The sequence below is a fragment of the Schistocerca cancellata genome, chromosome 4 (genome assembly GCF_023864275.1).
Source record: "Schistocerca cancellata isolate TAMUIC-IGC-003103 chromosome 4, iqSchCanc2.1, whole genome shotgun sequence".
Classification (NCBI taxonomy): Eukaryota; Metazoa; Arthropoda; class Insecta; order Orthoptera; family Acrididae; genus Schistocerca; species Schistocerca cancellata.
The window spans coordinates 824,400,813-824,423,174 of record NC_064629.1 but is presented as its reverse complement, the minus strand read 5'-3'; the positions used below and the strand labels follow the sequence as shown (position 1 = coordinate 824,423,174).

At 43.4% G+C, this 22,362-nt stretch overlaps 1 protein-coding gene across 2 annotated transcripts in view; it reads right to left on the bottom strand.

Moving 5' to 3' along the window:
* Positions 1-22,362, bottom strand: part of LOC126184859 (MAM and LDL-receptor class A domain-containing protein 1-like) — a 1,134,981-nt gene that overhangs the window by 396,691 nt on the left and 715,928 nt on the right. For both annotated transcript variants that reach the window (XM_049927473.1, XM_049927474.1), the window contains exon 4: positions 17,950-18,120. In XM_049927473.1, the coding sequence (XP_049783430.1) occupies positions 17,950-18,120 (171 nt within the window). The remainder of the gene's footprint in view (positions 1-17,949; positions 18,121-22,362) is intronic.

Genomic DNA, 22,362 nt, shown 5'->3' with positions numbered 1-22,362 from the left:
CACTCCTTCGCGAATCGAGAAAGTCTGATGTGCTAGGAACAAGGTGTTCTTGATCCTTTGTAAAGGAAAATGACTCGTAATGAAAAACAATGGGTGTAACACAGTAATGCGTAATACAATACTGAATAATATACAAGCAAATTCTTATTGTTTTATACAATTCATCATTTCCTCTTTCCGCTTCTTTGTAAAACCTCCAGCTTTCTGAGCTCCTTCATGAAACCTGATCTCAAATTTTGTAAATAAGTTTATATTATACTTTGGTCCACAGTTGGAATATCGTCTAGAAATATTTCAAAAATCTCTTCGTACACCCTGCTTTTTATATTCTTCTTCGTGTAATGTTCATTGATCATTTTCCACAACGAAGGTTATGAAACAATTTTATAAGTTTTTCGATGTGGTGAGTGGTCCACTCCTTCGCCGTACTGGAAGCTACTAGAACTTGCTGCCAAGAGAAAACCGCAGGAAAATCATAGACTTTCTGAACGTGGCCTGTCCGCTTACTGCAGCAATCCGCACGAATGCGCCCATCTAATGGGGCCGAATCGCCTCTTCCGAGAATTGCAGTTGACGACCTTAAGGTCGCGTTTCCTTTAACGCACTGGAGGAGACTCCAGGTGTTCCAGAATCCGTCAGAAATATCCATGGCCTGCCCCTAATATCCACTCGTGTGTGGCCTGTTAATGCAGCCCTACGCGGACAGTTCAGCGCAAGACACTGAAGTGACCAGAGTGTAAACAAATTGCAATTGTTTTAATTTTCTTGATGGCTCTTTTTGGGTTATCGTATATTATTGTTACTATGTGAGAAGTTCATATCGAAATGCAAGGTCCTTGCACCGACCAAGGTTAGTTAGGTTAGTTAGGTTTAAGTAGTTCAAAGTTCTAGGGGACTGATGACCTCAGAAGTTAATTACCATAGTGCTCAGAGCCATTTGAACCATTTTGAACTATGAAATTTGCATGTATCTGTTGATGTGGAAACCGGATGAAGCGCAGTCATTTCTGGAGTGGTGAGAACCAAGAGCTACAACTTATCCCAGACTGTTGCAAGTGGAACGGGAAGTACCATGTACACCTGCCTCTAGTGCCCCTAGCGAGAGGGTATGTAGTTGAGCTTGCGCCTGTCATTACGGATAAACGTAATGGAATATCTACGGAAAATGTGAATGACCTTCTAATGGTGCACTACAACACCATTGTAAGTTTCAGATACATTTACATATCATCCTATTTTCGTTATCATAATTGTCTAACGTCTTAATTGCTTTCTTCAGGAATAAAGTTATCCAGAAGATCGTTATGGCGTCACGAGATGAAGAATATTTCTTTATTTAGTTGAAGCAAGAACCTTTTCAATAAAATGTCTTTCTTGTCAGCATTTTGCGTAACTTCGTAAGTTTTCTTTTAATTTTAACAAACATATTTAGACTCAACAGATAATATAGTGGTTGTACCATACGACTGTGATGTAATGCAGATATTTTTGGACATACCAAAGGGCAGTGGTTCCTAAACTTTTTCGACATGTGTCCTCCTTTCACAAAGACGTATTAAAGAAAAAGGTAGTTACTGTAACATGGAAGCAACTCAATTCCAAACAAATGGTTTGATAGTCCTAATGCTTTTATAATGCTTCACATTTCAGTTGTACCACATCAAAAGGGCTGATGAACGCTCTTGCACAATGGGTAGGTATAGTTTTCAATATTAAAGTGTTTTCCACTTTTCTGTTAACCCACAAGTTCTCATTATGGAGTTAGCTGGCTCAACCCTTCCGAGGAATTCAGCGAGAAGGACCCGCCTGCTTTGCCTGCTTTACATGTCACATAACTTTGTAATCAGGAACCACAGAAGTTAAAGACGCTCTCAAATTATTTTCACTGAGAAGTTTGTTTCTGTATTTATTTTTTAAATAAGCGAAAGAAAGTAGTAAATTTTTTACCGATTAATTTGGTAGTATTGGAAAGTTTCCTTTAAGCTTAACCAGTAACTTATCGGGGACAAAATTTTATTTCTGTAACTTAAGTCACTGGAAGTTTGGAGTAGCTGCTCGCTTAAATTTACACTTCGTGTGGATTCCAGAATTATTGTCACCTCCAATCGGTTGCAGATCGAACTGTTATTACTAAACAGAGCAGGAAAATAGTCTCTGAAACTTTTTGTAAGTCCCTTCAAATGTTCCTTTATTATGTTCTTTCTACTAGGAAATCGTAAAGGGCATCGAAGCACTCAATTAGGCTGATAGTCCATCAGATTTCCAAAACGGCAAGGCTTTTAATAGACAGTTCGATACGGTCGTGCTCATTATACAGGCTTGTGTTTGGTCGCTAAAGTAATGAATGTAAACTCTTGATTTTCAACAAAATGTTTGCCAAATAAGACAGTCTGAGGCCAAATAAGCGACAGTCTGAAGCTAGACTTTGCCTCGGGAAATGTGTACCTGGTGAGAAAAACAATCTTAATTCAATATGAAAACCGTCCTGCCGTGATATGACCACCTAACTTCCGTGTGTGTCAATAAAAGCTTTTAAGTGTTTGCTGTTTATCACAGAGTATTACAAAAACTCGATATTTTGTAGGATGACCTTAAATAATACACTGGTGTCCAAAATTAAAGCAACAAACCGTTATTTCCCCGTTAGATGGTTCTGAGCACTATGGGACTCAACTGCTGAGTCTAATTCACGATATAATCATACAAACGGTCAACAGATGTTCGCACGATCGTGTTCTGCATGGAAGGTGGCATTCCAGTCAACGGACATTCACGCCAGCCATTCACGCCAGCCAGTTTGGATTCCGTAGAAATACTGGAACACGTGAGGCAATACTGACCTTACGACTTATTTTAGAAGAAAGATTAAGGAAAGGCAAACCTACGTTTCTAGCATTTGTAGACTTAGAGAAAGCTTTTGACAATGTTGACTGGAATACTCTCTTTCAAATTCTAAAGGTGGCAGGGGTAAAATACAGGGAGCGAAAGGCTATTTACAATTTGTACAGAAACCAGATGGCAGTTATAAGAGTCGAGGGACATGAAAGGGAAGCAATGGTTGGGAAGGGAGTAAGACAGGGTTGTAGCCTCTCCCCGATGCTATTCAATCTGTATATTGAGCAAGCAGTAAAGGAAACAAAAGAAAAATTCGGAGTAGGTATTAAAATACATGGAGAAGAAATAAAAACTTTGAGGTTCGCCGATGACATTGTAATTCTGTCAGAGACAGCAAAGGACTTGGAAGAGCAGTTGAACGGAATGGATAGTGTCTTGAAGGGAGGATATAAGATGAACATCAACAGAAGCAAAACGAGGATAATGGAATGTAGTCGAATTAAGTCGGGTGATGTTGAGGGTATTAGATTACGAAATGAGACACTTAAAGTAGTAAAGGAGTTTGGCTATTTGGGGAGCAAAATAACTGATGATGGTCGAAGTAGAGAGGATATAAAATGTAGACTGGCAATGGCAAGGAAAGCGTTTCTGAAGAAGAGAAATTTGTTAACATCGAGTATAGAATAGGATTGGGGAGAAGAGAAGTTTGTGGCACAACTTGACCAGAAGAAGGGATCGGTTGGTAGGACATGTTCTGAGGCATCAAGGGATCACCAATTTAGTATTGGAGGGCAGCGTGGAGGGTAAAAATCGTAGGGGGAGACCAAGAGATGAATACACTAAGCAGATTCAGAAGGATGTAGGTTGCAGTAAGTACTGGGAGATGAAGAAGCTTGCACAGGATAGAGTAGCATGGAGAGCTGCATCAAACCAGTCTCAGGACTGAAGACCACAACAACAACATGATGTCAGGGCACCTATCAAACTAGGTAGTGCTTCTCGGGTAGCCCCTCATCCACACTTGCTGTGTACACGACCACAGACGATGCAGTATGGCACAGAGAAGACGCCTACCACACTCTCTGCGTTGGAGGGCCATAGGAAGAATGGAAGCAGGACAATCGCAAACTGATGTGGCCCGATGGCTTAATGTGAATCATTCTGTTCTTTTTCGGATGAAGCGACAGTTTATAGAGACCTAAACTGTATCTCGAAGACCAGGGCAGAGACGACCATTTGTGACAACAGAAAGAGAGGACCGTTATTTGGCTGTAAGGGCACGATGGTATCGCCTTAGTACTGCACGGCAATTGGCATGTGACACCGGAGCATCCACTGGACGTGCTGTATGCAGGCAAACGATGTACAGAAGGCTTCGGCCGAGTGGCTTTTATTGTCGGAGACCTGCTGTATGTCCACCTCTGACGCGTCTTCACAGAAGAAACCGTCTAGAGTGGAGTCGTCAACATGTCACCAGGACAGTCGAACAGTGAACCAATATTTTTATCACAGATGAGTTCCGATTTGGTCTGGAGAGTGATTCTCGACGGATTCGCATCTGGAGGGAACGTGGAACACGATTTCAGGACTCAAACACAGTGAAAAGTGAGCGATATCGAGGAGGATCCCTAATGATGTGGGGAGGCATAATGTTAACCACACGAACACCTATTCAGGAAATTGTATGGGAGGATCAGCAATGTTTACTCACTGCCAGGTACCGTGACGAGATCTTGAGACGTCATGTGCGGTTGTTGCGGGGTGCTGTGGGCCCAGACTTCGTACTGATGGACGATAATGATCGACCTCACAGTGAAAGAGCGGTTAACGTTTCCTTGGAAACGGAACATATGGCACCCATGGCGTGGCCAGATCGCTCTCCCGATTTGAATCCCATACAGCATGTATGGGATGCACGGGGGGAAGGGTTGCATCACGTCAGCTTCCATCAACCACTCTCCAAGACCTGCGAGCAGCTCTGCAGGAGGAACGGGCGTTATTGCGTCAACATGAGATTCATGACATCGTTCACATCATGTCCCGTCGTTGTCAGGACTGTATTGCTGCCAGAGGTGGTCACACCCCATGATATGTTATGTTATGTTAACCGGTCCTCCGCCGTCCCCGCCGCAGCCACAGTAGTCCACAACCCCACGACGACTACCGCAGTCCAATTCACCCCTCCGCCGCCCCACACCGAACCCAGGGTTATTGTGCGGTTCGGCCCCCGGTGGACTCCCCAGGGAACGTCTCACACCATACGAGTGTAACCCCTGTGTTTCCGTTGTAGAGTGATGGTGGTGTACGCGTACGTGGAGAACTAGTTTGCGCAGCAATCGCCGACATAGTGTGGCTGAGGCGGAATAAGGGGAACCAGCCCGCATTTGCCGAGGCAGATGGAAAACCGCCTAAAAACCATCCACAGACTGGCCGGCTCACCGGACCTCGACACAAATCCGCCGGGCGGATTCGTGCCGGGGACCGGCGCTCCTTCCCGCCCGGAGAGCCGGCCCATACTGAGAACATTAACCAGTTGTCAGAATATGTGTGCAAATCCGTTAAGATGGAAAAAGAAGAACATTTTTAACTAAATAAACACTGTTCCTGCCTTCTTTCACTATTATATTATTAATGTTACTGCACAACCAAGGTTTCGGATTATAAGCCCATTTTCAAATACGTTACTGACTCCCAAAGATGATAATGCACAGATAAACATAATGAAAAGGCAAATATAATCATCTCAACTTCTTAAGGTATCGATCCATAGCTTAATGTACAACTGCGTCAATGAAAATTTTTAACAAATTACATAAATTATTATACAAGCAGAAATACATTAAAATGACAGGTCTAAAGTTATTCAACAGCTAAGAACTGTTTAACTACCATGGATTAGGGTCCAAAGTTTTACTTCTATCCTGGGTTTCTGATCTCATATAAAAGAGGTGAATAATTGAATTGGGTTTGCTCGTTTAATAATAGGTGTGGGGATGTACACATCTGCCTTTTAATTTCTGAAATTTCTAATTGGTTGAGTTTGGCCCCCTTTTCTTCTGTGTGTAATACTTGTACATCTATTATGTATTTGTGGTTATTGTTCAGGCAATGTTCTGCAAAGGCCGACAAAGGACCAGCCATCACAAAAAGTGGGCTTTATAAAATCACATGCTGTAAGTGTCAGTCTTGGTACACTGGACAGATGGAGAGGTCAATCTGTACCAGACTTAAAGAACACCACAGGAGCTGGAGACTGAAGAAGCCTGATTCAGCCTTTGCAGAACAACGCCTGGACATTAACTACAAATACATAACAGTTGTACAAGTCTTACACACAGAGGAAAAGGGGTCAAACCCAACCAATTAGAAATTTCAGAAATTAAAAGACAGATGTGTCTATCCCCACACCTATTATTAAAAGAGCAAACCCAATTCAATTATTCACCTCTTTTAGATGAGTCAGAAACCCAGGACAGAAGCAAAACTTTGAGCCCCAATCCATCGTCGTTAAAAACTTCTTGGCTGGCGAATAACTTTAGTCCAATCATTTTAATGTAATGCTGATTGTGTAATAATTTATGTAATTTGTTAAAAATGGTTATTGTCGTAATTGTACATTAAGCTATGGATCGATACCTTAAGAAGTTGAAATGATTATCTTTTCCTTGTCATCATGTTTATCAGTGCATTATCATCTTTGGGAATCAGTAATGTACTTGAAAATGGGCTTATAACCCGAAACGTAGGTTGCACAGTGGCATTAATAATAAAATTGTGAAACAAGACAAAAACAGTGTTTATTTAATTAATTTACAATATTTAACCAAGAATCCACATTTGATTCAATTAAAAGAACATTTTTGACTATCATTATGCATGTTGCAGTTGTTTACGTTTCTGTATTCTTTACATTGTTTCTACTTTACTATCACCTGTGTACATTGTTTTGTGGCAAAATAAACCCAACCTTGCAAAATTTCCGTTTGTTGCTTTAATTTTGGATACCAGTGTTTTAATATTTTCACTGTATCGTAAGGTACAGATTCCTTTCACAGGCACCTTTCAGTAAGCTGGTATAATAATTACAGGTAATGGTGGAGATTCAAGTAACCATCTCTCTTCCTGATATTATAGCCATCAATTATTTTAATACAACAACGGAGGTGAAATTCTGTGTCGGTAGATACTGTGCGAAGTAAAAAAACTACTTGCCAAAGGACCACATGGATACCGTTTTGCGCCCGCAATAGTTCAGTGCCTGGCGGAAGCGCGACTCGGCGAGCAGACGAGCCCCTCGGGTGCCCGGGCACACTCGTGCTTTGGTGAGGCACCGCATCGCTAACCGGGCAGCGCGGGTCAAGGCCCACCCGGCAGTCAGGGCTGTGGCCCCGCGCAGGTCGCACATGACCCTGCAGGGAACCCAATCAGTTCAACGATTTGTTGCAAACGGAAACGAATCAGTACGCCGATAGCCACAGCGAATCACAACCCTGAGCACAGGTGAGTCCCTTAATTCCACCAGTGCCGGCGCTGCCCGCAGGGTAGTGTGATCTGTTTGTCAGCACGATCTTAGCATATGGGCGGAATAATCATGAGGATATACTAAACTGTGAAGTCTTCGTCAGTCTTCGACGGCGTATCTGAGGATGACTAGCAGGTTCCCAGCGGACAAATCGTACACAGAAGTAAATGATGATCATCTGCAAACCTGAAACTTTTTTGAATATTCACTTCGCCGGGAAAATTTTAAAATGCGCGACAGGAAAGAATTGTTCAAATGAGTACGCATTATAGAACTCAAAGATCATCTGCTTTGCATTCTCCGGTGTTTTCGCGATCGTGTATAGGTGCACTAAACACAGCTATAGAGCAGATAAAGATACTAAAACACTCGCGGACATCGTAAGACTGGAAACTTACGAAATAGTTACCAGTAATACTAGGCGGGAGAAAATAGCTACTGTTTTGTGCAGGACACATGATGTATACAACATAAAAGGCATCTGAAAGCGAGATAATCAAAGACACTAAAACATGATAACTAAAACTGAGTGTAATTTGTTAAGTACTTCCAAATGACAGGAATGTAGGGAATAAGAGGGACATAAATTAGAGAGAAAGATCCTCTACGAGCTAATGTGTCCAAAGACTGTGGATAGACAGTTTAGATTTAGGGACATGAAAGAATTTACTAGTAAAATGAAAGATTAGTCTAACTGACTAGAGCGCTTGCCCACTTGGAGATAAATGTAGTGGGAACTTTTGTCCGGCGCGGCACTCGCGCTACCAACGTTCATGGAAGGCTTACTAATACCAGACCCGAAACCTGCAGGAGGAACACGACTAGATAGCTATCGGCCAATCATGTTACTCAATTCCGACTTCAACAGTTTCACACGCCTTCTAGCTGTGCGGCTCAGACATGTACTACTAGAAACTGTTTCCAACGAACAAACATCCTTAGGCGACCATCATAATATACAGACAGCCCCCCGTTAATATCGAGATGTGATCACTGTAGCAACACACTCGCGACTGACAGGCGCTTTAATCTCCATCGACTTCAATCAAGCGTTTGACAGCATCAGTCATGCATTCCTCAACGCAGTGATGAACCGGATGGCGATTCCCCAGATGTTCACGCAGGTGATTATTCGGCTCCTTCATGGGGAAACGTCCAGGCTTTTCGTCAACGGCAGAATTACAGAACCTATAAGGATTGAACGCTCAGTACAGCAGGGTTGTCCACTATAACGGCAGAATTACAGAACCTATAAGGATTGAACGCTCAGTACAGAACTACTGCCGGCCGCGGTGGTCTCGCGGTTCTAGGCGCGCAGTCCGGAACCGCGCGACTGCTACGGTCGCAGGTTCGAATCCGGCCTCGGGCATGGATGTGTGTGATGTCCTTAGGTTAGTTAGGTTTAAGTAGTTCTAAGTTCTAGGGAACTGATGACCACAGGCATTCCACTCCGGGGTCACGTGTTCCGCTGCCGAGCGTAAGCGGACGACTTGACCCTCGTCGTACGTTCAGCGGCCGACGTACAAGCTGCGATGCATTGGATCACCCGTTACATCGCAGCGGCAGGGAGCGCTATGAACGTCCCAAAATCATGTGCCATAAACATCGGCCGCGGCCTTCCCGCAGACGGCGTAGTCCCCTTCCAACTGATGGACACCTTTCGCTGTCCCGGATACCCGACATCACGCAGATTCTGCCCATCACTGAGACAATGGCAGCCAGACCACAGGCAGCTTTCGGGTGTTTTATATGTTCTGGACACATCTTTAAAGTCCAGTATGATGCCCTCTCCTTACCGCAGAGGGATGATGGTCTCGATCTGGTTAACGTGAGAACCAGGACTACGGCACTTTACACCAGTACTATGCTCCGCTTATGGAAAATCCAAAATGCTAGTTTTACTGGAATGTTGACCACCGAGCTCGCACCTGTTTCGAGATGCCCACCGACGTCTTTGGCACACATCCCACCTCCGATGTCGCACATCGGCCGTTTATTTTTGGAGTACAGCTACATATGCACCGAGCTCCCCAGCACCAGGAAGACGACCACCTGCGACATCTACCGTCTTCTCCGAACGTATCCACTCCGGAACCTCGTCGAAGCACGTCACCCTCAGGTTTCATGGCCTACAGTTTGGAAAACGATCCACCAACCATACTACACCATGACACCACCATGACGTGGTACCTTCTCGTCATCGGCAAATATATTAGAAGACAGAAACTGCATGAACTCATCCCTGTACCTCAAGTGCAATGTCGAAGATACAGATTTACATCGTTTTGAGCGCGGGCCGGCAACAGCTGTCTGGACTCTCGTACGGAAGATTGTGGCTCTCTACCTCCAAGTACACCCAAATCGCGTTTCTTCTTCCACGATGATACATCCTGACACGACCTGATTTCCATCGTCTAAGTGGCACGCCATCACATGGATCATGGCATGGTTATCAACTACCCCTTCCGGGACGACATCGTCAATCCGGCGGACTTCTGGACACGCCTCCAAGTACACCACAACACCCTTCGCCGACATCGACATTATCGGGCCACTTTGGCGAACTATTTACAGAGTATTTTCGCAATCCCGCCTCGGAGCTGGAATCTCAGCAAAACGTGCCAGCCAAGACTGGACGACCCCACGTTCCCCTCCTAATGGTCAATGACAGAATGGACGTTGTTCTGACGGCGTGCCAAAGTGGAACATGGTGCAGCAAGTATTCCTAATTTCTTTCACTTCTCTTTTCTCTTTATCTTCTAATTGTTTTTCCTTACACATGTTTATCTTATTCACGTGTAGCTCTGTATCTGCATCCTATTTGTTTTCTTCCTCATGTGCTCTCCGATTAAAGAAAACAAAAAAAAGTTAGGTTGCTGCTGATGATGAAATGGTATACTTATTTACGTCTACAAAAAAAAAAAAAAGGAATGATGTTGAGAATGTATACTTATTTATGTTTTACGTTTGAAAAAGTCCGCAGAGCACTTACCCGTAAAAAGTAAAGGTACCGAGTTCGAGACTCGGCTCGAGACACAGTTTTAATCTGTCCAGAAGTTTCATGTCAGCGCAGATTCTGCTGCGAAGTGAAAATTTCATTCTGAGTTGCAGCTCCTTGCTAGTCCTTTGCTGTCAAAAGCGCAGCCCACGCAACTGATGTTCCGCGCCTCTGGTGGTGCTCTGACCTCATGAGCTGTAACCACGATTGATTTCTTCTGCTGGCGGGGATATTAATTGCATGACCATGCCAGTGCTTCATACGCCCAGTAGCTTGGTTGTGGCCAAAAAATATATTTCACTACCATACACCCTGTTTTCTTCATCAGCTCCTCAGTGCTCAAGTACACCAGTACTTCACCTGAGAGATTAAATATCTGTCATCTCATCATAATCGAAACACAGAATCTCTCTTAGCTAGTATCCTAGCGGCGCCTATCTGTAAAGCAGCTGCACTTACAAACCCTTCTGTTGGTGCAGTCAGCCTCTGCAGCAAGCAATTATGCACTCTGAGCACATTACCCTGTTGTTTTAAGAAAAATCTGAGGCGCTTCCTTGTGTCACCCTCATAGCTTTTCTCCACAAATTAACGTATTTGGCCATTTTTTCTTTCTGCCAGACAGTAAAGCCAATGCTCCTATTTGCACCCAGACCCTTCTTTCTCTCTCCTTTTCTCTATCAGTCACGCCAATTTCTTTACCCTTATTTTCATTAATTTTGTGTTATTGCGTCCCTCTTTCTCTCTAACTCTTCCTAGTATTTCTCTTGTCTCCATTGCTGCGAGCACTCATAGTTTAAACCTACCTTCCCATAATTTGTATTTATCATCGTATAACCTCATCATTTTAAAATTTACGCAGATAGAACGCCGATCAAAAGTTTGTTTACGTACAAACGGTACCTAAGACATCCGATAATAGTCGACAATACATGACTAACGCACGTGGCTCCGCAGTGTGCAGTCACGTTACACAATGAGGTGACAAAAGTCATCAGATACCTCCTACCTTCGTGTCGGACATCCTTTCTCTCAGCTTAGAGCAACAACTCGATGCAGGACGGACTCAACAACTCATTGAATTCCCCTGCATAAATATTCAGCCTAGCTGTCTCTATTGCCGTTCATAATTGGGAAAGTGTTGCCCGTGCAGTACACACGAACTGACCTCTCGATTATCTCCCACAAATGTTCGATGGGAGTGATGTCAGGCGATCTGGGTGGCTAAATAATTCGCTCGAATTGTCCAGAATGTCCTTCAAACCAACTGCAAACTTTTGTGGCCCGGTGACTTGGCCGGCCGCGGTGGTCGTGCGGTTCTAAGCGCTCCAGTCCGGAGCCGCGCTGCTGCTACGGTCGCAGGTTCGAATCCTGCCTCGGGCATGGGTGTGTGTGATGTCCTTAAGCTAGTTAGGTTTAAGTAGTTCTAAGTTCTAGGGGACTGATGACCACAGCAGTTGAGTCCCATAGTGCTCAGAGCCATTTGAACCATTTGAACCGGTGACTTGTTTGGGAACATGACATCCATGAATGGCTGCAAATGGTATCCAGGTAGTCAAATATAACCATTTCCAGTCAATGATCGACTCAACTGGCCCAGAAGACCCAGACCATTCCATTTAAATGCAGCCCATACGACTATGGAGCCACCACCAGCTTGTACTGTGCCTTGAAGTCAACCTGGATCCATGACTTCGTGGGATCTGCACCACACTCGAACCCTACAATCAGCTCATACCAACTGAAATCGGGACTCGTCTGACCAGGTCACGGTATTCCAGTCGTCTATGGGCCAACCGATATGGTCACGAGGCCAGGAGAGGCAATAAAGGCGATGTTGTGCAATTAGCAAAGGCACTCATCTGCTGCCATACTCTATGAAGGACAAATTTCGCTGGACTATCCTAACAGATACGTTCGTAGTAAGTTACACTTTGATTTTTGCGGCTATTTCGCGCAGTGTTGCTTGTCTGTTAGCTTTGACAATTCGACGCAAACGCCGCTGCTCTCCGTCGTTAAGTGAAGGCCGTCGGCCACCGAGTTGTCCATGGTGAGAGGTAATGCCAGAAATTTTGGTATTCTCGGCACATTCTTGACACTGTGGGTCTCGGAATATTGAATTCCCTACCGATTTCCGAAATGGAATGTACCATGCGTCTAGCTCCAACTACCATTCCGCATGCAGACTGTTATTCCAGGTCGTGCGGCCATAGTCATGTTGGACACCTTTTCACATGAATCACCTAAGTACAAATGACACCGCCGCCAACGCATTGTTCTTTTATACTTTGTGTACCCGATACTACCGCCATCTGTACATGTGCACATCCCTATTCCATGACCTTTGTCATCTCAGTGTAGTCGTGGTGCGTTGCTACTGCTTTGTATTTTTAGCATCTGCTGAAATGGATAATCATTGCGAAGAGTACGTTCAGATGGAAAAATGTTGGTAAATAATGTAGTTCAGTTCTGTCGAGAAGAAAAACGGGAAAGTTTGCTTATACAGTTAGAGAGCGCTACGGAGAGAGTAGCAGCAGCAGCAGCAGGAAGGAGTGTATGACCAGTGTGTAACGTTGTGAACGATGTTGAGAAAGCCAGAGGAACTGGACAGAAAACTGTGATACCAACCAAGAAATGACTTAGGAATAAGTGTGTCGACGACTACGATAAGTGTTTAGTGAAGAGAAAGTTCTTAGAAAATTACAACGTTAAAAGAGAAATAACCACCCTGCGAAAGCCTTACAGTTGGGTGAAGGAGTATACAAACATTCATTTCACAGGGAAACGAATCACCTCCTGGAATCTTGTCAAGGAAATCTGGTTTCGTCTTAAAAATGTAAAATTAGGAAAAACATTTCCGGTTGAGAGGCAAAATTGTGTGCAGAAGAGCTAGGTGTCCACCTCTTACATATGGATTAATGGTATTGTGTACGCTTATTATGCAGTATCTCACCCCGTAACGCTCTACGTATTGATTATAAACTTTTAGCACACGTGTCTGTAAAATTATATTTCAATAGCATTTGGAGATTTATGTTTGTTCTCCTACCTTAGTTACTAGGTTTTACAACAAAATTTTTATTTTATTTTCATTTCCTACGCTTACCTGTAGAAGACTATATTAAAAGCTAAGATACCGTTGTCTCCTGGTACCGTTGTGTCTCCTGCACGCACATCTGCAGTATTCGACCATAAAACAACAGTTTGATTTTCATTTTGTTCATATCGATTACTTTTCTGTACAAGAATGGGTTAGCAGAAAGTATGTCTGTTGTATCTGCTGCACGTGTACCAACTACAGTTCAGGAACCGTGCTACGTTTTGACTGAGCGCAGTTATACCGCTCGTGTATCATTAGAAGCAACCAATATCAGAACACGTCAACAGTACGCAGCGCATAATTTACACGAAAGAACGTAAACAGCGCATTTTATCTGCACTATTATAATTTCTATATTTGGTATGATATACTGGGCGATTCAAAAGAAAGAACAAATTTCAGTTGTTTATTGCGGCCGGCCATTGTGGCCGAGCGGTTCTAGGCGCTTCAGTCTGGAACCGCGCGACCGCTATGGTCGCAGGTTCGTATCCTGCCTTGGGCATGGATGTGTGTAATGTCCTTAGGTTAGTTGGGTTTAAGTAGTTCTAAGTTCTAGGGGACTGATGACCTCAGGTGTTAAGTAGCATAGTGCTCAGAGCCATTTTAACCATCTTTTGTTTATTACGGAGAAACTATGAAAAATCGACACACATTGCTCTTATTAATGGGTAGGGGATGGTTCAAAGTTATGACATAGCTCCACTGTTCTTTGTTTGTAGCAACATGGAAACTACACCACAAGAGATATTATTTTATTAGTGACCACAACATTACTGTGCCTGGGAGTTAGGGAGATTCGGTCTGCTTATTTTGAGTTTTTACCGGACATTTCACGAGGATACAGAAACATTTGATTGTATAACCACATCCGTCCAGAAAGTATTCTTAGTACGAGACTTTATCCTTAGTCGCTACTGTACGTGATGTGATTCTTGAGTTTCTCCCGGCGTATTTGAGAAACAAAATATCCACGGGTGTACTGCCAGTCTACAGCGTCCAACGGGCACAATATTTCGGCGATCATACATGTCGCCATCATCAGGTGAACTGACGGACTGAGCTCATGTGAACGTGACGGCACGGAGATCCGAACGCTATGGCTGCTCAGAGGGAACTAGGTTCGGTCGCAGCGGCGGCCGATCTAAATACCCTCCGCCCGCGGCGCGCTCCCTCCGCCGCCCGCATCCCCGCTCCACGTTCGCGCGGTGGAACAGATTGCGACGACGTCTGAGATGACGTCGGTGTGATGGCTCTGTCCGCCGTGGTCGTCACAACTATACGTTTGCTCTATTTACTCTTGATTAACCCAATCGCTGGTTCCCAAGCCTTGCTAAGGTTATAGCCACAGTCACGGTTTATGAGGTCGTCATTGGTGCGTATTTCGATGGCCTCTCTAACAACGCTGTCCCAGTATCCCGACGTCTGTACCAGAATCATCGTGCGTTCATACTCCATAGCGTGATTTTCCGACAAACAATGTTTAGCGACCGCCAACTTGCTCGGATAAATCAGTCGAGTGTGCCTCTGGTGTTCACGGCATCGATCCTCGACGGCACGCATCGTCTGACCAATATACGACTTGCCACATTGACACCGAATCTGGTACACGCCGGCCTTCCTCAAACCGAGGTCATCTTTGGCGATCCCCACCTGTGCACGAGTTTTATTCGGAGGACAAAACACAGTTCCGACCCGGTGTTTCTTCAAAATGCGGGCGATTTTCCCCGAGAGTGCGCCTGTATATGGAAGTGCGCCTGTATATGGAATAAACACAGTGCCTACCGCCTCCTTCGTGATTTCATCCATCTCCACAGGTTGTGCTGTAGTGGTTGGGCGGAGAGCACATTGAATCTGCCACTCTGATTACCCACTTTTTCGAAATACATTTCTCAGATGTTCCAATTCCTGGGGTAGACTCACTGCGTCAGAGATAGTGCGCGCCCTATGTACTAGAGTTTTAAATACCCAACTCCAGTATACAGCTGAAGGTGGTTCATATTCGCAGTTTCGAGTACGTATCCCGTAAAAATAATTTGCTGTGTTGGAATTTGCGCGAAGTCAATCCATTTTTCAAGTAACGTGCATTTCACCATCGATTCAGCAAAACGCCACTTCTGCACAAGCAGATATATGACTGGCATACAAAATTCTTGGGACCAGTCCTCGAATATCCACAAGAAAGGCAAGTTAGGAACTTCAGCTTTTTCAAACAACGCTGTGGTGTGTTCGAAACGACGCCTGCCTATGAAGCATTACAAGTTGCAGTTTCTGCAGCAATCACGTCTCGGCGACCAGAACAGAAGGTACAAATTTCGCATTTCAGTTTCTCAGAATATGGCAGAGAACAGTTTCTCCGAACGACTCATCTGTTCCGACGAATCGACGATTCATCTATCGAGTAAATTAAACCACCATAACGTAAGAAGTTTGGGGTCACAAAATTCTGGCGTCGTCACCGAACATGAAAAAGGTCCACCGAGACTGAATGTGTTTTGTGCCGTTTCTGTTCACAGAGTTTATGGACTTTTTTGCGAAGGAAAGTGTGACAGCAACAGCTGCAACATTTGTTGTTTCCTCAACCTCACGAAGATTCCAATTATTAAATTTTTCTGTATGACGGTGCCTCCCTCTCTTCCACCCTGAGGTGCAGCGTCATCTTAACAACTGCATCCTTCAACGTTGGATTGGAAGAGGTGGGCAATAGGATCTTGTTCATTGTCTTTGGCCTCCCAGAGCATGAGACCTCCGACCCTGCGATGATTTTTTCTGTGGAGCTACCACGGAAGCTGTCTATTCAATAAACAGGGACCTGTTGATTCTTGTGTGGAATGAAATGGACCACTGTTTCGATGTTTCTCGAGCAACGCATGGTGTTCATGTTGAGTATATGGTATAGTATCTGAGCGAACATAAAATTGTGAACCTTTCTCTATCCAGTGACATCCGCAATGTGTTTTTTTCTTTCATGGTGTGTCTGTAACAAACAACTGAAATGTAGTCATTCTTTCTGAATCACCCTGTATACTATGTTACTTATAACATGCTTATCGTAATATATGACATATAAAATATGTAGAATACCTCGTTACATGTCATAATGGACTTGATAGCTTCAATCTTACCAGTTTCAGTAAATCTAAAAATAAAAAAAATGAACAAAATTTTTCTGACATATGTCTAGAATGGACGGGAATAGGCTGAGAAAACAGATTTTTAAGATACTTGACAGCTGACTGTAATTTATGGACGAATTGTCGAGAGAGATGAGAAAGCATCTTGAACGGTCTGGGTTTGATCGGGGCTTCATCTCAGGCTGGCCATTATGTATGTTGCTCAGCGATAGCTTTGAACAGTTCTACACTGAATATGAGCGGGTCATGAACAGAGGAAAGAAGTTAAGCTAACGAAAGGAATACAAATAACGATTTTAGCAATGTGTGTTATTTAACGTGGTCTTTGATGTCCGCTATATATATACTGTTTTAATTATTAATAACATTAAGTTGAAATATCGATGGTAGTGGTTGCTTGGTTAGTCTATATCGTAACTTATCGCAACATCTATGTCAAGCTCTTTGGTTCTTCCTTTTTTGCACAAGAGCTCCATGGATCAGAAGAAAATTGTGTTACCATGCTAAGTTGGGAACAATGAAATAGGATATTAAAGACTAGTCCAAAGATGAAAAAATGGTTCAAGTATCTCTGAGAGAAGTGTTGTCATGTATCAAAGGTGAAATAGGAGTTTGTTGGATCTAATATTCGAAAAATGATGTCCCAGCCCAACATCGAACGAAACTTTAGTGTATTATAGGGAGGCTTAGATACCATTCGAGGAGGCTGGTACAAAATTCTGGACAAATAGAAAAGGACTTATGTTATATTTCTGTTGTAGCAAACACGCTGGAAAAGTTCACGTAGGTTGGCTGTTTGATGAGGTTGTTTTCATCAAGACATCCAAGCTGCTGAAATACTGATATGATGGCAGACTACTGATGGTAATTCACTGAGACATAGAACAGGCAATTCATTGGAGAGAAAGTTTTATTAGATGGTTTAAGGCGAAAAGAGAAAGGAATATAACCCAGTCTGCACGTAATGCCTATGCAATAAACAGGTGTTACTGTGTTTATACTTCAATTACTCATTTATTCATAATGAAAAATTAAATTAACTTTCATTACAATTAATGTGATTTGCTAATTTTCTTTTTGAAATACACTTCTTACAAAATATGTTTATAGAAAGGAACTGAAGTTAGATACGGATTCATTGTTCATTGCCCTAAAAACCGTGAGTTTAAGTTTTCACCTAGCAAAAAGTAATTGCCTCTGAATTTACTAAAGAAACAGAAGTTCTCAAAATACTTATTAATGAATCACTGGAGACTATGATATCTTGTGGCGAAACATGTACCCCAAAGTTTCGGTTGATATACGAAATGTTGTCAGTGGAATTCGCTTCCACCAAACATATAGTTTAATGATATTTTATATTTACCTCCAAATCCAGATCCATATGTGTGGTCAAAAGACGGACCAGTGTTAAGATGCCCAGAAGGTGTAGAGTAGTTATTTCTTATCCAAAGAAAATCGGTAACCGAATCCTGCGACCAGCCGCAGATATCTTCACTTTCAAAATCGCAGGAGGATTTCGGCGAATGAATCAGGGCTTAGCATGGAACAAAAAATGATAACATTTGTATAAACAATACACTCATCATAATTGATATCACAGAGATTACAGTCTATCAGAAACATGTGAATCTGATCATAAAATATTGTTGAAACGTAGTAAAATACTGTGTGTTTGACGATGTGTAGCGTAAAACTTGTGCTGCAAAACAAGCCCCCCAGGAAATATTTTAATGTTAAATTATGTTATGAATACACATGAAACAGTCATTTATCTCTCAAACACTGCATTGTAATATTTCTTGTATTTTCTCAGAGTAATTTGCAGTGACTGTAGTTACATGTGTGAGTCATGTTACCGTAGGTGTTTCCTTGGCAACACTTCAGTAGATATTTATAATTAGACCACAATTATATGATTTTTTTAATTGTGACTGCATTTTTCCTAAATGTAAAAGGTTTTTTTCTACTTGACGACAGTACCATAATATTCGTTAAATATATCAGTAAACTACTTTGTAGATGTAAGAAATGTGACACTGAAGAAGCATTTTTCTAAGACACTTGGCCTTTAACAGTTTACGTTGCAACTTAAGCTACCACGGATCTAAAGAAGAGTGTATACATACGAAACTCGGTAACTGTTGTAAGATTTCTGTGGTGCGAGGATCAATTGTAACTAAAATGGTTCTCATACATCCAGTCTATTCTCAGGGGTCAAGGTACTGAAACAGATGTTACTAACATTAGTAATAATTACTGGTTACGTTATTCTCTTTAATTTCAATGAAAACGTAAAAATGCCATAACCAAATGACTGTGGGGATAAGGTCTTTTACTAATTCGGCTTGTGTTTTCCTTTCAGTAAACTCTTCTTTCGTGATACTATGGTTTTGAATATATCATTTGGTAGCTCCTGACACTCAGTAACAAACGTTCAAGACATTTTGTTGCTTTGCAACTTTTAAAAAGGATTCATCGTTATTTCTAATTGGTCGAATTGCGACGAAAGCTATGAAACTACCTTGTGTACAGATTATTAGCACCACTGTAAAAAAATTTAAACACAATACAGTTTGCTAGGCAGAGTCCCGAGAAGAAAAAGTCATCTTTTAATACGAACAGTAACTTTTTCTCGATAAATATCAACAATCGTGAGCTAATATCTGAATTTCTCAATATGATTCATGAATCTGATACACAAATAAAAATTTGACTAATCAGAGTAAACGATTCGGTCTAAAATTCGATACCCCAGAGCTGGCTGTTTATGAGCTTTCTAGACAGTCGAATGTTAATAGTGTAAGGTATACAGTCGAACGTGGATAAGTGAGGAAACTCTATAAATGAGCCTAATCCTCATATCCTGACATTTTTCACCCAAAAATCTCTATAAGTGATAAGATTTTGACGATTCTCAAGTCCTGACCTCGATAAATGAGACTACTTGACTTCCAGTTCGATAAGAAAATTTCACACACGTAACAGATACGTGTCTTTTGTTACAAACTTCGTCGTTCGTATATAGCGAATAATTGCTTGCTTGCAGAGTCCTCAATTCTTATGAAATTTGAACGATACCGATCAGTCAATTTTCGATAAGATATGGGAGCTTCAATAACATGTTCGAAATGCAGCAAGCTGCCGATTGTCCTAGTTAATGTCGACCCAAGACCGCGCAAAAAACCTAAAAACAGAGATAATTCAAAATACACACGTGTTTCCTGTAAACTGCTATTTCATACACTCCTGGAAATTGAAATAAGAACACCGTGAATTCATTGTCCCAGGAAGGGGAAACTTTATTGACACATTCCTGGGGTCAGATACATCACATGATCACACTGACAGAACCACAGGCACATAGACACAGGCAACAGAGCATGCACAATGTCGGCACTAGTACAGTGTATATCCACCTTTCGCAGCAATGCAGGCTGCTATTCCCCCATGGAGACGATCGTAGAGATGCTGGATGTAGTCCTGTGGAACGGCTTGCCATGCCATTTCCTCCTGGCGCCTCAGTTGGACCAGCGTTCGTGCTGGACGTGCAGACCGCGTGAGACGACGCTTCATCCAGTCCCAAACATGCTCAATGGGGGACAGATCCGGAGATCTTGCTGGCCAGGGTAGTTGACTTACACCTTCTAGAGCACGTTGGGTGGCACGGGATACATGCGGACGTGCATTGTCCTGTTGGAACAGCAAGTTCCCTTGCCGGTCTAGGAATGGTAGAACGATGGGTTCGATGACGGTTTGGATGTACCGTGCACTATTCAGTGTCCCCTCGACGATCACCAGTGGTGTACGGCCAGTGTAGGAGATCGCTCCCCACACCATGATGCCGGGTGTTGGCCCTTTGTGCCTCGGTCGTATGCAGTGCTGATTGTGGCGCTCACCTCCACGGTGCCAAACACGCATACGACCATCATTGGTACCAAGGCAGAAGCGACTCTCATCGCTGAAGACGACACGTCTCTATTCGTCCCTCCATTCACGCCTGTCGCGACATCACTGGAGGCGGGCTGCACGATGTTGGGGCGTGAGCGGAAGACGGCCTAACGGTGTGCGGGACCGTAGCCCAGCTTCATGGAGACGGTTGCGAATGGTCCTCTCCAATACCTCAGGAGCAACAGTGTCCCTAATTTGCTGGGAAGTGGCGGTGCGGTCCCCTACGGCACTGCGTAGGATCCTACGGTCTTGGCGTGCATCCGTGCGTCGCTGCGGTCCGGTCCCAGGTCGACGGGCACGTGCACCTTCCGCCGACCACTGGCGACAACATCGATGTACTGTGGAGACCTCACGCCCCACGTGTTGAGCAATTCGGCGGTACGTCCACCCGGCCTACCGCATCCCCACTATACGCCTTCTCTCAAAGTCCGTCAACTGCACATACGGTTCACGTCCACGCTGTCGCGGCATGCTACCAGTGTTAAAGACTGCGATGGAGCTCCGTATGCCACGGCAAACTGGCTGACACTGACGGCGGCGGTGCACAAATGCTGCGCAGCTAGCGCCATTCGACGGCCAACACCGCGGTTCCTGGTGTGTCCGCTGTGCCGTGCGTGTGATCATTGCTTGTACAGCCCTCTCGCAGTGTCCGGAACAAGTATGGTGGGTCTGACACACCGGTGTCAATGTGTTCTTTTTTCCATTTCCAGGAGTGTATATTTAATAAACCATCTGCGTTACTTAGACGTTACTCACCGAAAACTGAGAACTTGTTTACAAAATGGCAATTACAACATACTATAGTTCGTATCAGCACCTTTCAGTTCACTATCGTGAAATAATCGTCCAATTTTTTTCTGTTTTTGTTCCTTATTCACTTTTTTCTTGATTATGGTCATCATTTACCGGTGCGTCAGAAAATCGTATTTGTCAAACGGCTTCGTTCTGCATTTTCTAACCACAAATCAACACATGTCAGTGCCCCGACGTGCGCAATAACCAGTTACTCTACAGGTCACTTAGCTGCTCAAGCACCGGTACATAGGTATCGTCATTTAACTACTTGTGGGTATTTTCATCATCTACGTTTTCACAAAAGGAAATATTCATTATAAATAAAAGTATTCATTCTAATTATAACATAATATTTTCAGCTCCTTTTTAGTTGCTTTTTTTTAAGTTTGTTAAACTGTGCATGGATAATCCACAAGCTGGATGATTCGCATCCGGTTAATCGGGAGCTTGCTCTACCAATACGTAAGTAGGTTACAAGTTGTAGCAGTATTTCTTGATTCCATAAGCATTGCTTTCCCGGTATTCCCACTTTTATTGAACCTTTCAAAGTGAAAAATGTGCACTACTGGCCATTAAAATTGCTACACAACGAAGATGTGCTACGGACGCGAAATTTAACCGACAGGAAGAAGATGCTGTGATTTGCAAATGAATAGCTTTTCAGAGCATTCACGCAAGGTTGGCGCCGGTGGCGACACCTACAACATACTGACATGAGGAAAGTTTCCAACAGATTTCTCATACACAAACAGCAGTTGACCGGCGTTGCCTAGTGAAACGTTGTTGTGATGCCTTGTGTGAGGAGGAGAAATGCGTACCATCGCGTTTCCGACTTAGGTAATGGTCGGATTGTAGCCTATCGAGATTGCAGTTTATCGTATCGCTACATTGCTGCTCGCGTTGGTCGAGATCCAATGACTGTTAGCAGAATATGGAATGGGTGGATTCAGGAGGGTAATACTAAATGCCGTTCTGGATCCCAGCGGCCTCGTATTACTAACAGTCGAGATGACAGGCATCTTATCCGCATGGT